Source organism: Choristoneura fumiferana, chromosome 11, assembly GCF_025370935.1.
Source record: "Choristoneura fumiferana chromosome 11, NRCan_CFum_1, whole genome shotgun sequence".
In the NCBI taxonomy this organism is placed as follows: domain Eukaryota; kingdom Metazoa; phylum Arthropoda; class Insecta; order Lepidoptera; family Tortricidae; genus Choristoneura; species Choristoneura fumiferana.
In genome coordinates this window covers 8,624,186-8,640,538 of record NC_133482.1, presented here as the reverse complement: position 1 = coordinate 8,640,538, position 16,353 = coordinate 8,624,186, and the positions used below count along the sequence as shown (strand labels likewise).

Sequence of the window (16,353 nt, the reverse complement as noted above, 5' to 3'; positions counted from 1 at the left end):
ACCGAGATTCGTTAGACGAGGGATTGAAATGCGGTTTTCACATTATTGATTTATATTATTCTGGTAATGAGATTTTTAATAATGACTTAATATTCTGGTCTCTTCCTCATCAAACTCAACTTGATGGCTTTTACATATCAGTGTTATTAGTCGTTGAATTCTTATCTTCCAGCCGTTTTGTGAAGGTTTCGTTATCAATCACAGTGTATACGTATTTCCGGTATGTGTACAGGTTTTTAAGCTTCGCCCTCATGTCAGCGTTTCGTATCTTGAAGAGCACTGGGGGTACCCTCGCTATGCCGGATTCTCTAGTCAGCTCGGCGTAGTATTCATCCTGGAAAACAAATGTATTGCCTCAAAATTTAAGTGTTAAATAGTGACAGCAAATTGTGATCAATAGCACGATCTAACCAATAAACCGACAGAAAAGCGTGTGATACTTTGCTAATTTTACTTTAATTTCGTCCATATTACCCAGTGTTTGAAGTCAAAAGTATTTGACCAGTGTGTGTTGCCAGTGATGACATACGGATCTGAGACGTGGGCGCTAACGATGGGCCTCATAAGGAAGCTCAAAGTCACTCAGAGGGCTATGGAGAGGTCTATGCTCGGGGTTTCTCTGCGAGATAGAATCAGAAATGATGATATCCGCAGTAGAACTGAGGTTAACGACATAGCCCGAAGTATTGCGAAACTGAAGTGGAATGATAGCCGATGGGGTTAGAAAGTTCTCGATGGCGTCCTCGGACCGGGAGACGAGCTATCGGTAGGCCTCCAACAAGATGGAGCGACGACCTGGTTAAGATTGCGGAAAGCACAAGACCGGTCTGAGTGGAGAGCCTTGGGGGCGGCCTATGTCCAGCAGTGGACTTCTTTCAGCTGATGACGAGAAGTTTCATTCAACTACTTTTGTTTTAAGATCCTGATAAACTTCAGCATTCACTTGTAATGAGTGTTTTATCGATTACTACATTGCAGGCACAAAAAAAACTGGAGTGTTTTCGCGAGCATTCTTGGCAGAGTTCTAACTAGCGAATATTCAAGCGAAACGATAGTAAATTCGCTTCGAACTATTTGCCGAGCATCCGTCCGTGATCGTACTGAATAATAAAATTTATGACGAGCATTTAACTAGTTACTAGAGCGTTCCCTAGAATGATCATTGATCTGCATGTAAATGTTCATAGCAATAATTGGTTCTATGTTTGGCTCTACTTATTCATTCTGCAGTTCGTAAATTTTAAAAACGGTGGATGTTCGATATTCCGTTATATATAAGTGAATGCTCAAATTTATCAGCGCTCTTAGGTTACGTTGCCAATGAATCTATCATTGAACTTGGGTGCCCAATTCAATTCGATTCTTGAAAGTATAGGTCCATCGATACTTTCGATGATTCCACTAATATCAAGGATGGAATAGACACCATCGGTTAGCCACGGGTACCCAAATATTTACAGTATGCGATGTACGGTAGGAAGTATCGTTTTTGGCCACCTTAACGTCATTTTTGGACAGTTGGCATTTGAAGTAATATCTAAAAATTTATTAAAAAGATATGTTTAGCGAGTTTCTAAAAATTTATACTGAAACGAATAAAGTTTGTAATGTTTTATAATAAATGGCCATAAACGGTACAGTGGCCACAAACGTTACTTCTACCCTACCACAAAATTTCAATTGATTGATTTACCTCTTTGTTAGCCAGCAAATGTATGTCAGACATACGTTTTCCCTTAGCCCGCAGGTCATCAACGTGAGCCTGCCATTCCGCCATCATTGCCTCCTTGGGAGGCAGTGTGAAGTTGCCTTTAATAAGTGCCGTGGCGTAGCGAGCCTGCAACGACAACAGACTGTACTAGGTATAATTTCTAATTAAATGCAGTGTAAGGACAAAACAATTCTAATTAGATTCTATATTAGCGACCGGCACCGGGCTTCGGCCAGGTGCAACTTTGGAAAAAAAGAGACGAAAAAAAAAGTAAGTCTAGGCGTAAAATTTCATATTTTTCGCCCACTTTTCCCCAAAATTACAGCCGCGCGGAGCTGGGGCGTGTCACTAGTGATAAATGTTATATATAAACGTTCCTTTTGAAATCCATACCATATCATGTTGATTAATTAAAATTGCATTAAAATCCGCTGCAAAGTTCAAAAATCTAAGCGTACATACAGAAGGACAGGAGGCAGGGAGCGACTTTGTAATGATAAAGATATCTCAAACATTCTACGAGTAGAATTTAACATAATGTAGGCTGCCAGTAGTGGGATCAACGCTGCAACTGTTAGGTAGTGGTAGTAGCAATAGGTAGGTAGGTCATCACAATCATTATTTCTTTCCACTGCCATCTTATGCCGTTTGAGAAATAAATGATGAAAGAATAGGGCACAAATAGTTCACGGCTGCAAGAGCCGACCTAATTGCTACCACATGTTTATATATAATTGTGTTTAAAACAAAATCAACAACTGGGAAAATTATTTGTACAAGAGATATTGCATATCTTAGCAAAATTCTAATTAGGCAACACATTTTAAAATCCTTCTGACTTAGCAGCTTTAAGCTCATTAAACACCACCTGACCTACCAAGGAGTTTATTTGGTACTAATTCTCTAGAATAATATTAGAAATAAAGAAGAAGAATTACTCTAGGTTAGTTTTAAAGGAGACATACTTGAGCATCAATGGCGGCGACTAAGCATGCTCTAACAACCAACCCCATGATGAACATGGAAGGCTCGTTGATGTTGACCATGTATTTGTAGAGAGGGATGACGCTATGGGTCGATATCGTGAGCTGGCTGCTGCTGTCTATAAATGGGTAGTCATATTCGTAGCCTGGAATTAAAATACATAAATTTTATTAACTGGAGCAGTATCTGGAGAAGGTTCAGTTTTGTCGTGTGAAATAAGCAGCAGAAGTGGGATGAGTGGTTACGGTGCTCAAAATGATCTCCACGCGACTCTACTGCCAAGGTAATAAGAGAGTGTTTAGATAATTTCAGACACCAAAAGTTCATCTACTTCTGCTGCTGATTGTACGTGAATGTAACTACGTAGGCCTGATGCATTTTATATCACATAAGTGAAAAGACACAGAAAGCAAAAACTCAATTATTCACTATCAAGTATTTAAAATATCGAAATTAACAATTACTTAAATAGTTACTACTTAATTCTTACACCCTTCATCGGTCGTTCGTGTAGCATGGCATTTATGTACCATCTCTTTATAACTTAATCCTTTGCCGTTTGACATAATCACGAAAGCGATTACAGTTTCAAGTGCATAGGACGATACTGCCGCAGGTATGTGTTTATCTTTAGTTGCATCTACTATAATATTATCAGACCAATTTCTTATCTTTGCCTTATATCCTTAATGAATTAAACAAAGAAATATTTACCTGTGCAGTAAATAACGTCATCGACTTCCTCAAAGCTTCCATCAACAAACACCACTCCATTTTCCTTGAACTCCTTCACATCAGCCTTCTTTACGTAGTGAGGAGGGAAGTGGGCTTCAAATGGCGCTGGAGAATGATGACTATGTACCAAACGGCTGGCGACATCAGCTACTAATAGACCGATCTCCATACCCGAGGGCCCACCCCCCATGACGAGGACCTTACGGTTGATGTAAGGATCCGGGACTCTGTAGTCGTGGCTGTGGATTATAGTTCCTGATAGAAGAGAGTAATTCAATGTTAGTCTAGCTAAAATTAAACTTAATATTTTAGGTATACTTTTCAAAACGTAATGCTCGGTTCATATTAGACGACCAGATGGCCTAGTGGTTAGAGAACCTGACTACGAAGCTTGAGGTCCCAGGTTCGATTCCCGTGTCGGGGCAGATGTTTGTATGAAAAATACGAATGTTTGTTCTCGGGTCTTGGGTGTTTACTACGTATTTAAGTATGTATCTATCTATATAATTATATTTATCCGTTGCTTAGTACCCATAACACAAGCTTTGCTAAGCTTACTTTGGGACTAGGTCAATTGGTGTGAATTGTCCCGTGATATTTATTATTATTATTATTTATATTATTCCAGTAAAATCGTGCCAGTAGCTATACATTGCGGTGTCATAATCCAAACGAGTTACACAAGATCGATCGAGCACCGCAGTGTCATGCTACTGGAACGGTTTCACTGGACTAATTTGAACCGGGCATAAACATACGAGTAGAATACCCATTATACGTAGGCGGGATGATAAGTAACTGGCCTTTGCAATTTAAAATAAAAAAAAAAAAAAACTATACTATTTTTAAAAGCGTGTCTCTGGCTATCTGCGTTCTAAATTTGAATCGGGTGGTGTGACAATTGGGTGTAGTTATTGTACGACCTGGACAATGCTCGACCGATTTTGTACGACCTGATAATTCAATCACATGTCACTTGGAATACGGGTCGAGCTTTATCACCTTGTACCGATAATGTGCAAGGTGCTATTGGACAACCTGATTTTGTACGACCTAATAATCGGAGCACACTTTTGACAGCAAGCAATCGATTCGCACGATTGATCATGTTTTTCGTGTACACCGAATATTAATAATTTAGTAGAAAATAACTTAATTTGGTCCAGGCGCTTCGCCGGCCGCTGCCGCGGCACGCTCGCTACGCTCGCTCGGCTCGCACACTGTGGTCACAATTGGACCTAACACAACCTAACACAAATCTATGGTCATTCGATTCGATTGGATTCCGATTATAACGACGTACAGTAACAGGTCGAGCATTAACAGGCCGAGCAAAAATTTGGACACCCTAATAATGCACGACCTAATATTGTACGACTTGATAATTCTAATCCAAAATGAGTTCGTATTATCAGGTCGTACAGTGATGGCTGAGCAGTATAGGGTCGAGCATTACTGGTCCCCTGACAATTTAATCGATTTGTTGTCATTTGAAAATATATTCTGTCGATTGATTTCAAAATGAATAGATTTGAACAACGAGCGGTAATCAAGTTTCTGTTTATGAAGAGGATGAAGGGGACAGAAATTTATGAAGAGTTAAACAATGTGTTGGGTGAATGTGCTCTATCTTATGCCGCGGTAAAAAACTGGGTGGCTGAATTTAAACGCGGCCGTACATGTGTCCAAGATGAAGTCCGCCCCGGACGTCCTAAAAGTGTTACGACTCCAGAAATGGTGACCAAAGTGCATGATTTGGTTTTGGCCGATTGACGATTGAAGTTATCTGAAATAGCTGACACTATAGGTATCTCGAAAGAACGGGTACATCATATCCTAAGTGAAGAATTGCATATGAAGAAGTTATCCGCCCGTTGGGTGCCGCGATTGCTTACGCAAGATCAAAAAAGGATTCGGGAGCAAAACTCGAAAGATTGTTTGAACCGTTTTGAGCGTAATAAAGCTGATTTTTTGCGTCGATTTGTAACAACTGATGAAACATGGGTCACCATTACACACCAGAATCAAAAATACTATCAAAGCAATGGACCGAATCTGGGTGTTCGGCTCCTAAAAAAGCTATGGCTGTAAAATCAGCGGGGAAGGTGATGGCTTCAGTTTTTTGGGATGCTAGTGGAATTTTGATGATAGATTACCTTCCTAAAGGTCAAACAATTACTGGAGAATATTACGCTAATCTTTTAGATAAACTGCATCAATGCATTCAGGAAAAACGACCAAGTTTAGCGAAAAAAAATCATCTTCCATCAAGATAACGCTCGAGTTCACACGTGTGTTAAAGCTATGGCAAAAATCAACGAATTAAAGTTTGATTTGCTGCCACACCCACCTTATTCGCCTGACCTAGCACCATCAGACTTCCATCTGTTCCCTAAGCTGAAAACTTTTTTGGGTGGACAGAAATTTGCCACAAATGATGAAGTTATAGCCGCTGTAGAGGAGTATTTTGCAGGCCTTGAGAAAAGTCATTTTATGGAGGGCATTAAAGCTTTAGAACGAAGATGGAATAAATGCATAGAACTACACGGAGACTATGTCGAAAAATAAAATCAGATTTATCACGAAAACATTAGTATTTTTTCATAAGGCTAGTTACTTATCATCCCGCCCTCGTACCAAAGTCAGATCGGCTCTCACTAATTTAAGATAAAAAAAAGCTTTATACTTTCCATTAACGTATTTTCTTACGTAGTTATGACTCTATCAGGAATACGGTCTTTTCTTTCTAACCCGTTCTAACATACGCATAAAATAACGCTCTGTTTCTAACATCGCCGTCACTCTTTGATAAGCATGACATTTTGAAGAATGACTATTATTTGTGACCAACCAAGTGCCAAAAATATTATTATTAAGTGGTCAAATAGGCTCTTACGCTAGTAGGTATATTTTTGTGTGTACCTTTAACTTATTTGTGCGTTCTAGCGACCTCACTTGGATAGAGTTGAATATAATCATGAAACTAAGCATGCTAGCTTTATGGAATCCACCAATTACACGCTCGCGTATTGGTTAGCATATGCGTAATTCCCAGAAGCTTTATGTTAACGATTAATGTCAAAATGGTAGAGCCACAGGTTGTGGACATCGTTTTTAAAAATATAAGATTCCATTTTTAGGGTTTTGTACCCAAAGGGTGCCAACGGGACCCTATTACTGGACTGTGCTGTCTGTTTGTCCGTCTGTCGCAGGGCTCTATCTTTTGAGCCGTAATAGCTAAGCATTTGAAACTTTCATAGGTTATGTATTACTGTGGCAGGTAGCAACAAATACTAAAAATAAAATAAAGTTCAAAATGTAAGGGGGTCGTCATAAAAGAAACGTGTTTTTTTCAGCGTTTTTTGGTTGCTAGTTAACATAAAATGGATATCTTAGTAAACATAGCGGAAACACTGTAACAGTAATATATTAATAAGGAAAACGCGAGGAAAACCACAAAATTATACATATAAAGTCAAGCCAGTTTCCTGCATTATGCTTTAGCCCTTTCCACTCAAATATACGGACGTAAGTAAATGTAACAAGTTTTTTTTATTGTGGTTGAACAAATGTTTACATACATTAAATACTTAATCGATATTCCGAGTTCGACGTCAATTTTCAAATCAAAAATCCGATGGAAATTTTTACGGGGGTACATATATATACATATAGTTACTAACCCAACCATCTCTTGCAATATCCCGAATTTACCTACTTTAAAACACCTTACAAGTTTTTGGCCAGTATAACATTAAACTTGCCTCAAAAATGTACAGGACAATTTATTCCTCTGTTAAAAACCTTTGAGTTACCATTGAACAAGTCTTCCCCTGGTATAACAGGTCGGTGCGGCTTGCTGTGGTGCCCCGTGCCCACGATGACGTATTCGTAATCCTCTTCAAACACTTCGCCAGTGACCACGTGCTTGTGTTTCACCTTCCACATATTTTCTAGCCGTCTTATTGAAACCACTTGGTGGAGGAACTGTCAAATTATAGTGCGCTAAAGTGAGCTTAGAGATACAGGGTGGCCCATTTAGATCGGTCAGTATGGGAAAGTCTGAAACTATAAGACATACGAAGATCTGTTCTTAGGAAGCATTTCATCGATTTTAGTAACAAGAAAAACTGCATCCATACATTGAAAAAAAAAAAACTTGTACTCAATTCGGAAATCGAACCCGGTCGTTTTGAAAAATAAAACGTACATTATTTATATGTATGTAAACTCTTTATTGTACAAAAGAAAAGAGACAAAACACAATTAAAAACTTTGAGATACTTGTACAAAGGCGGACTTATCCTTTATATTTGGATATCGGTTTTCCTCATGTTTTTTTTTGTTTTTTTTTGCATGTAATTTTTGCATGAAAATTTCCACTGTACAAAGTAGATACCTGTTTACAGAGTAACGGTGTCTCTTAGCACAGGTATTTTTAACTTAAAAAGAGGCACCAACGGTAATGTAATAATGTACCCTCAAGAAATTGAATAAATGATTTTAATTTTATTTATTTTATTTTACCGGTAGTGTAGGTCATAAGCAATAAATTTTACTATGAAACACGTTATCTAGAATGAATGAAATGCATTGTATTTCATATTCTTTAATAATGTAAGTTTTTTTTTCGAAAGTCCGGGCTCGATTACCGAGCTGAGTAGGTAGGTATAGTTTTTTTTTAAATGTATGAATGCAGTTTTTCTTTTTTCAATTACATGGTTCCTAAGAACAGATCTTCGCATATTTTATAGTTTCAGACTTTCCCATACTGACCGATCTAAAGAAGCCACCCTGTATTATATTAAATCACGCGTTACTTTGCAGATGTCCATATCAATGAACCTTAAACAATTACTTTGCTCACCCGCGACTTTACGATAGCTACGTCTATGCATCTGGTAGCATGGCGAACGGTTCTGTTGCTCTGAGGATGAACTCAGGTTGAGTTGGAAACGCGTCAGTGTAGTGGTCAGCGCCATGGTGGTGATAGTTGGGTTTGTGTGAGTTATGTTCTTACAGTGCGGAGGAGGAGTTGCATGAACACACATTTGCTGCACAGACGTACAGTCAAGGAATTTAATTCATAGGCCACCATGGAACCTTTTCAAAGGAAAAGTCATTACGACTTTCCTTGTTAATTAATGCGATGTCACTATGACGTTTACTGTGAAATGGTTCCATGGTGGCCTATGAATTAAACTCCTTGACCGTACCTAGCTAAGGTTGTGGTTGATCAAAGCAATTATTTATAGTTTACTTATAGATATTATCTAGCTATATTGGAAAACAAGTTACATATTGGAATTTGAAAAATTTACCAAAATGGTTCATGACACACTGCTTGTGTCGTGAATCATCTCGGGTCGGAGTGGGTATGTTAAAACTACAGTTTTCCTCACGGTAAATTATGTATACCGATGGACAGACTCTTTATAATAAGTATTTGATGGCAGGTAATGGAAAAAAATGGACAAATGAAAAAAAAAACCTCTTAAGTATCTTAAAAGAACCATTGGAATATCAGATGCGATGCTATGGGTAACTCAAAATAACCAGTAGCCTTTGTGTTATTTTCGAGATACAGAGATCTACATACCAAATTTTATCATAAATAGAACGTAAATGAAGGCCATGATGTTTTAGGATGGAAATTGAGTAAAACTTCTGAATTTCAGTTGCCATCTGCTGTGTCTGATACGCGAGCGAGCCGGGTAAAGGATAATGATGCCATAACGCCAAAGGTTAACGTACTATACTTACAATTAAATACCATAAACGGGACATATCACGATAAACACAAGCAGTGAACAATATTTAACTGGACGTTTCGACCACATTACAGTGGCCGTGGTCACAAGTAGGCACCAGATTTAGGTATATAGGCATACTTACTTTGATATGCCTCTCTAAGTCGAAATGCTTCGTAAAAGACTTCAGGTACTCGTAATAAGTTTCCCAGCTGGGGAAGGAAGGAGCATCTTCAGGCAATTTAAAACCATTCAGTTCCATTGCCGGTTTTGGTAAATTGGTTCTGAAAATTACGACAAATTGTATGCATAAAAAAAGTACTTTCGTTTTGCTTCTCACTTAAATCGAGACGTTACAAGAGCCACATCCGGGATACGAGGACCACGTATTCGATCACGGCGAAAGCGAAGAGGAAGGGGGGGGGGAGGGAGGGTGCAAATATAAATATGTACCTTGAAAATCGCTGAATATTTGTGTTTATTTCAATACGAGTAGAGTAGTTTTACACACACGAGTTCTCCAAATCCTAGTAAAGTAAAAAATAATATACGTGGCTTATTAATTTAGTCAATTAGCTGACTAATTACTATTTCGTAAAGTTGTTATTTTTTAAATTTAAATTATATTTTTATAGAAATACACAGAGTTATAACTTTCAAGAGGCATTTTTGAGTGATGAAATCTCAATAATTTATGCTTTGGGCATGTCGGGGTCAGTGCAGTCGGAGGATTAATTGTTTTGTGGCACATATATCAACATCAGACCACTTCTTATTCTGTGGTCAAACTGAGATAATTTAAGACGTCAGATATGTGCTTTGGTCTAAAAGTAGGTAGTTCCCGCCTAAAAAGGGTGTTATTAAGCCCGTAATAAATGTTAGCAAGCAACTGCCTCAATTTTCGGTTGTGTCATGTGCCATAAACGGAAAAGAGAGGGGCAAAGATAGATAGGTTATTATTTACTTACCTATTTATCTTACGTCAGTTTAAAAATAGTTCTCGAACTTACCTTAAATACTTATACATGCTAGTGTGCAACACTACGCCATTCTCATCGTAGCCAACTCTGGGGTCGTACCGCCAAGTACCACCAACGTACTTTGTACATTCCAAAACTGTGAAATTAATGCCTTCGTGCTTTAAATATCTTGCGGACGATAATCCTGCAACTCCAGCTCCAATGACGCATACTCTTGGATTATGCGTATTATTCTGAAATTAAATTGATTTATTTTTACTTCGTAACTAACTTCGTAAATATGCAGGTAAACGTCAAAGTCAGACGTTTTTCAATTTTAAACGCATGCACGATGCACATTTTAAATAAATATCTTTTTTTTTAAATATCATGGGACACTGTACTATGGATACTAGGCAACGGATAAACATACTTATATAGATAAATACATACTTAAATACATATTAAACATCCAAGACCCGAGAACAAACATTCGTGTTATTCACACAAATATCTGCCCCGGCCGGGATTCGAACCCAGGACCTCAAGCTTCGTAGTCAGGTTCTCTAACCACTTAGCCATCCGGTCGTCAAATTTGACAAAACGCTTTATATGAGAATTCGAACATCACTTTCTCGCGGAAACTGAGAAATTTTCTTGGGTAGAAAGTATCATACATATACGTTATTACAGGTAATAAATTATCTATTAAGTTACCAAACGTAATAAAACAAATCCTAAATTAGGCCAGGCAATTTAGCTTGAAATGTGTGAACACACACAGACACCTAGACATGCTAACAAACTTCGGCATTTACAATATTAGGAGGCAAAATTATACGTAATTTTAACTTCATTGTATAAAATATTTATACTTAAAGTAATCAAATCATAACATTATTGTGCACAAAAGATCTATTTAAAATTATCTATCCAAACAAACCTAATAGATAACTAAAAAAATAAATGGAATATCTGTTCTTCTAATAGATAACTGTTAAGGTCAAGTTCAAAAAACTCACCATATTTATTATTTAATTTTATCTTTTGACACTTTATAAAAGTAAACTTTAAGTAAATAATATAATTATCTTGAAATAAACCTGTGATAAGGCAAATCGGCACAAAACATTGAGTTGCAGCACCAACCGAGGCTAACTCTTGACTGATGATTGGGTATGTATCATAATTTAGTATGACAACTCTATACTATGTACAAATGATTAAAATGTAACGAAAAAGATAAAATAACTCAAATTAAATTACACTACAATTTCAACTTTACTACCACACGTCAAGATTAAAATTGAAACATTAAACTTTTAAGTTAATACTTTTTAAGTTTGGACTTGCGATGATTCTAGGGATGTCAACTCGCTTTGCAAACAAGATAAGGTACCCCTTTAGAATAAAACAATAGGCAATGAATAAAATGATAATAAAATTTTCGTGTATCACCGATCCAATTCGTTGTTGTTGTTGTAAGGTGCACTTGAAACTTACAGAATCAATCGATCGAATTATGTTCTGAATTTTGAAACTTCGTATCGTCCATTCTATTAATGCTAATACTTATTATTAAATAGAGGAGTGAGAGAGACTGCACAATACTTCGAATTTCGTAGTATTGTAGCGCGCTCTCACATGATAAATTATTATTATTATGATTAATCGTTTACAGATTAATCGTTTAATATTAACAGAAATTTTACTAGGCAAGGGAAAATCGCCTTTTAAGGCATTTTTTTAGAAAAAAAAGGATCACTGAAAATATTGTTTTAAATATCATCTAGGTATTTCTCTGTATTTTTTTTCTGTATATTCGAAGACATAAAGGAAAACTAGTACAACTTAATGTTTTTAAGTTTCGTGATGCTCACTCATAACTACTCATATACATAGAGTACCTAGTCGCGATTAAGCCCCGAAATATATTATATTAGTTACCATAATAGTCCATAATTTACCTGTTTTCGGTTTTTATTTATTTAAATTTTATATTGCATCAAAATAAATATTGCTTACAAAAGCAACTTCCAATTATTTTACAGCGGAACTTTCTATATGTTATTAGAATATTATGGGATATACAAAATTGCGAAGAATTATCTTTAACAAACTAAGTGTGAGTCAAATTCAGACGGAGAGGGTTCTGTAGGCAGCAGTACAGTCAGCAGCACAAGTAGGTAGACGAGCGGTTGCGGTGCTCGAAATGATCTAAACACTCTCTTATTACCTTGGCAGTAGAGTCGTGTGTAGATTATTTTAAGCATCGTAATCGCTCATCCAATTCTGCTGCTGACTGTACCATAATTGTACTTCATGCTTTTTTCCCCAAAACAATATCGAAATGCATTTTTTCAAACTTAACAAACAAATTCTAAGTAAATATGTAAAGGTCAAGGTATTTCGTTGCTGCTTATCAGTGTTTATGATCAAAACAACCACAAAATCATAAATTATGCGTTTTTAACCGACTTCCTCATCAGACTCGTTATACAATTTTATGGCGAAGTACCTTCAACGTGGACCTGGACACTGAACATGCAAAGGAAAGAGATCTGTTTATCAGCACTGATAATATTTAGATGCTCTGCCTTTATCTGTTTAGATAATAGTTACCCTTAATTTGGCAGTGTACAGTCAAGTGCAAAAATAAGTATCTATTCGAACCACTCAAAAATATGTTACTACGGCCTTATTGCGTCGGAATAAGAGTCTGTGGTACTTATTTTTGAAACTTTGAAATAAGTATACATATTTTTACACTTGACTGTACGATATTGGACACAATTTATGGTTTATTGGTACATAGAATTTTTAGGATCACAAAATTTTAAATTTTTTGTCAAATTAAGGTTCTGTCTGTCTATCTCTAAAACATATGCCTATTTATGATATAAACTAGCTTTTGCCCGCGGCTTCGTCCGCGTGGAAGTCGGTTATCGCGCGCTGTTCCCTCGGGAACTATGCATTTTTCCGGAATAAAAAGTACACGAATACCTACTGTAATATTGGTGCAGCACCGGTCTGGGATATTTTTATTTAAAGTATACGAGTACTGGTGTTAATTAAATAACTGAAACCTGAAATTAGATTGTTCAGAATCGAGAATGGAATGGATTTACACTATACTTTAAATCAAGAGTGTGCTGCAAGCTTTTTACTGTGTCCAGTCTCAAAGTTATACTGTTATACATATTTTTTTGTTAATTACATTATTTTCATATTACTGTCTTATAAACATGTCCACGTGAAAAATTCTAACGCATTAAAATAAAATAAAATGTGATCTATGATTAAAATATTAGCACGAATACTAAAGTAAATAAAATATACAAAATAGTAACATCAATAATTATAAATATTTATGAAAATGACACTTACATGAACATTTGGTGCACTACAGACCACATTAAAACAACTACACATCACGCAGAACAAGACCACGCTCCGGTACATCTTGAAGAGGTCTACACTTAAGTAAGTGTTGTAACATTGAGATATGGCAGAATACTAAAGTCACAACTGTTCCGTACGGAATATAACATTTGACCTTAGCATCAATGATAATGATTTATAGATATCATTGAATGGTTCACTATTTAAGCAATAGTAGCAGAGTGATAGACTAGGCCTCTACTATATCAACCAATTTAATGAATTTACTAGCGCAAGAGTTGATCCCTTAGAAGGCTCAAGATCACACAATGGGCAATGGATAGAGCTATGTTTTTTTTAAGAGAAGGATGAAAAAGAGCAAGTGGGTCATCTGATGGGAAACTATCACCACTGCCCATGAGTACAAATAACTCAAGGAGAGTCACTGATCTGTTGCCAGCTTTTATTTCTTTATACTTCAGTTGTGAAAACACATCTAATGAACATTAGATGTAAGCAATATACGAAACTCGAGCAATATACGGAACTCGAGTTCCGTATATTGCTTTCTATTAGAAACAACTGTAAAATTGTTAAATTACTTCTGAACTAACTAAATGACGATCAGTACTCTATCGAAAATACAAACTGAGACATGGATGCACAGAAAAACCAGAAAAAGAGACCAGCACTGGGAATCGAACCCAGGTCCTCAGCAATCCGTGCTGTGTGCTATAATCCCTACACCACTGCTGGACAGGAATCTAGACACGAATTTTTCCTATGCATACATATCTCAGGTTGCTTATTTCTACTATGCTACTTAAGCAGCAGCACTAGCGACATCTATGTTTCGTCGAGAGACGTCACAAAAAAAATACAAAAAGACTCCAAAAAACCAATCATGATCAGTACTCTAATGTTATTTATTATTTACCGTAACAAATTAATGATTTCCCTAGTTCCCATCAAAGCGTTATTTTTTTCGTGACTTACATAATTAAAGCGCTTAAGTATACAGTTTAGTGTTGTGCAAGCCTAAGGAGCGTGATAAGTCTGGGCGGCACTTGGTCCAACTCTAAACAAAAAATCGCCATTTTACTTTCCTTTAATGTTCACATGTATTGTATTGTGTAACCACGCCCCCTCAAAAAGAACCAGATTTTTAAAAAATGGTTAAAAAAGAATAAACTATAGGGGTATAGCAGCTAGTTTGCGGTAGTTAGGAACCGTTCGTCAGCGAGTTAAATACGGCAATATGAAATAAATAACTCTATACTAGTCACAGGGCCTAAAAGGTGCTTCCAAAGAAGTTGTATTTACTATTTTGTAGTTTCGACCAATGCCCTCCTGTGTCCGAGGCGCAAATTAGATTTGCAAGGGCCCATTCGTCGCCGACAACTGTATTATATTTTAAATTGACCATGAAAAAGAATTTGTGAGAGGACGCGGTTCACTACAGTATATGTATGATGTGAACATAAATGCGGCATATTAATTTAGTGACATGTCACACTGGAAATAGATTTTTGCAATCACATCTGTGAAAAATTACAAGTGTTGAAAAATTTTACTGAGAAATACGAGTAGAATAGGGAAACAAAAAATTACATTTGGGTGCAGTTCTTAACGTCCATACATAAAATTAGGTATGAAATTTTTCGAGCCAGTCGGTGGTTTAAGTTTTTGGTCTCCATCCGTTTTCATACATGCGTACATACAGGTCAAAAACATAACTTTCCTTTTAGGATTCGCTACAATCGGGTATATATGAATATACAAAGGTTTATTCTGTATGTTTCGCTTGCTCTATGACCAACCCTCCACAGAGCAGATTAGCCAGACGAGCTTAGAGGGTCTCACGAATCACCGCCTATTCAATCACCCAAATTGAAACTTGAATGCTATCGAAGTTTGTATTTTTAAATGATTCGTACCCTCTATGCATGATTAAGGTCAACGTTTAGCATATAAATTGCATAAATTACAGTAAATTTTCTAAAAATTCACCATTCACCTTGTCTAAAATAAACAGTAAAAGAGATTTTTATGTTCGCCGACTTGCATGAAGGAAGAATATTTTATGTATGCAATTATGGAAAAATATTAATATTTGTAAGCCGACATTAACTAGTTTAACATTAAGCAATTAACTAACTAAAATGAACTCGCAAACTATTTCCCACACAGCTTCCTGGAAAACATGAGTCAATTTGCCATTCACACCCTACTTCGCGGCATGGAATGCCCTTATTAAACGTTGTACAGGGTGGACTGTATTAAATTTTCTATTAATTGATAAATACGTGACCAACGACGTGGGTAATTGAATGTTACGCTTCACGCGTCCGGTCAGGCGTGAAACGGTCATTAGCTCTAAAACTATACCAGGCGAATATTCTGATTGTTTGATGATTTTTTAATTTATATGCCTGTCAAATATTATGTAAGAAAAACCTCTCTAATATACAGACACACGGATGTAAAATCCAAACTCCAAAATGGCTAAAGATAAAGCTGCGGTTTTAGAAATTGGCTCTTTCATTTGTGATCAAGATCACATTCATAATACCTACCGTGTTAATATATGACGAAGAAAAAAAATCGGTCGTTTATAATGATTTTTCGAAAATTCTTCATAGGATCTGTCCATTTCTAAAAGACTTTTCTCTGTGCAAGAAGTATGGCGCTACTTGTGTGTGACGTCAACGTCACATGCTAGCATCTCTTTCTCCGTATAATTTTGTATTTTAAACGTTTGTAACTCTATTATAAAAGTAGTATATGTAAAGGTAGTTTAAACCTTTGTTTCTGTCGATAACATGCATTAACA

General features: G+C 36.6%; 1 protein-coding gene across 2 annotated transcripts; it reads right to left on the bottom strand.

Annotated features, from left to right (window-relative positions):
• Positions 1 to 18: 18 nt before the first annotated feature.
• On the bottom strand, positions 19 to 13,637 carry LOC141432706 (senecionine N-oxygenase-like). 2 transcript variants are annotated; one of them, XM_074094439.1, is made up of 8 exons: positions 13,527 to 13,637; positions 10,191 to 10,393; positions 9,326 to 9,464; positions 7,246 to 7,417; positions 3,410 to 3,685; positions 2,677 to 2,840; positions 1,694 to 1,837; positions 19 to 334 (listed from the first exon to the last, which is right to left on the bottom strand). In XM_074094439.1, exons 1-8 carry the CDS (start codon positions 13,599 to 13,601, stop codon positions 131 to 133), a joined length of 1,377 nt encoding a protein of 458 aa, XP_073950540.1. In that variant the 5' UTR covers positions 13,602 to 13,637; the 3' UTR covers positions 19 to 130. The 2 variants fall into 2 exon arrangements, with proteins under 2 accessions (XP_073950540.1, XP_073950541.1); XM_074094440.1 differs by lacking the exon at positions 13,527 to 13,637 and adding an exon at positions 11,162 to 11,286.
• Between the last annotated feature and the right edge of the window lie 2,716 nt (positions 13,638 to 16,353).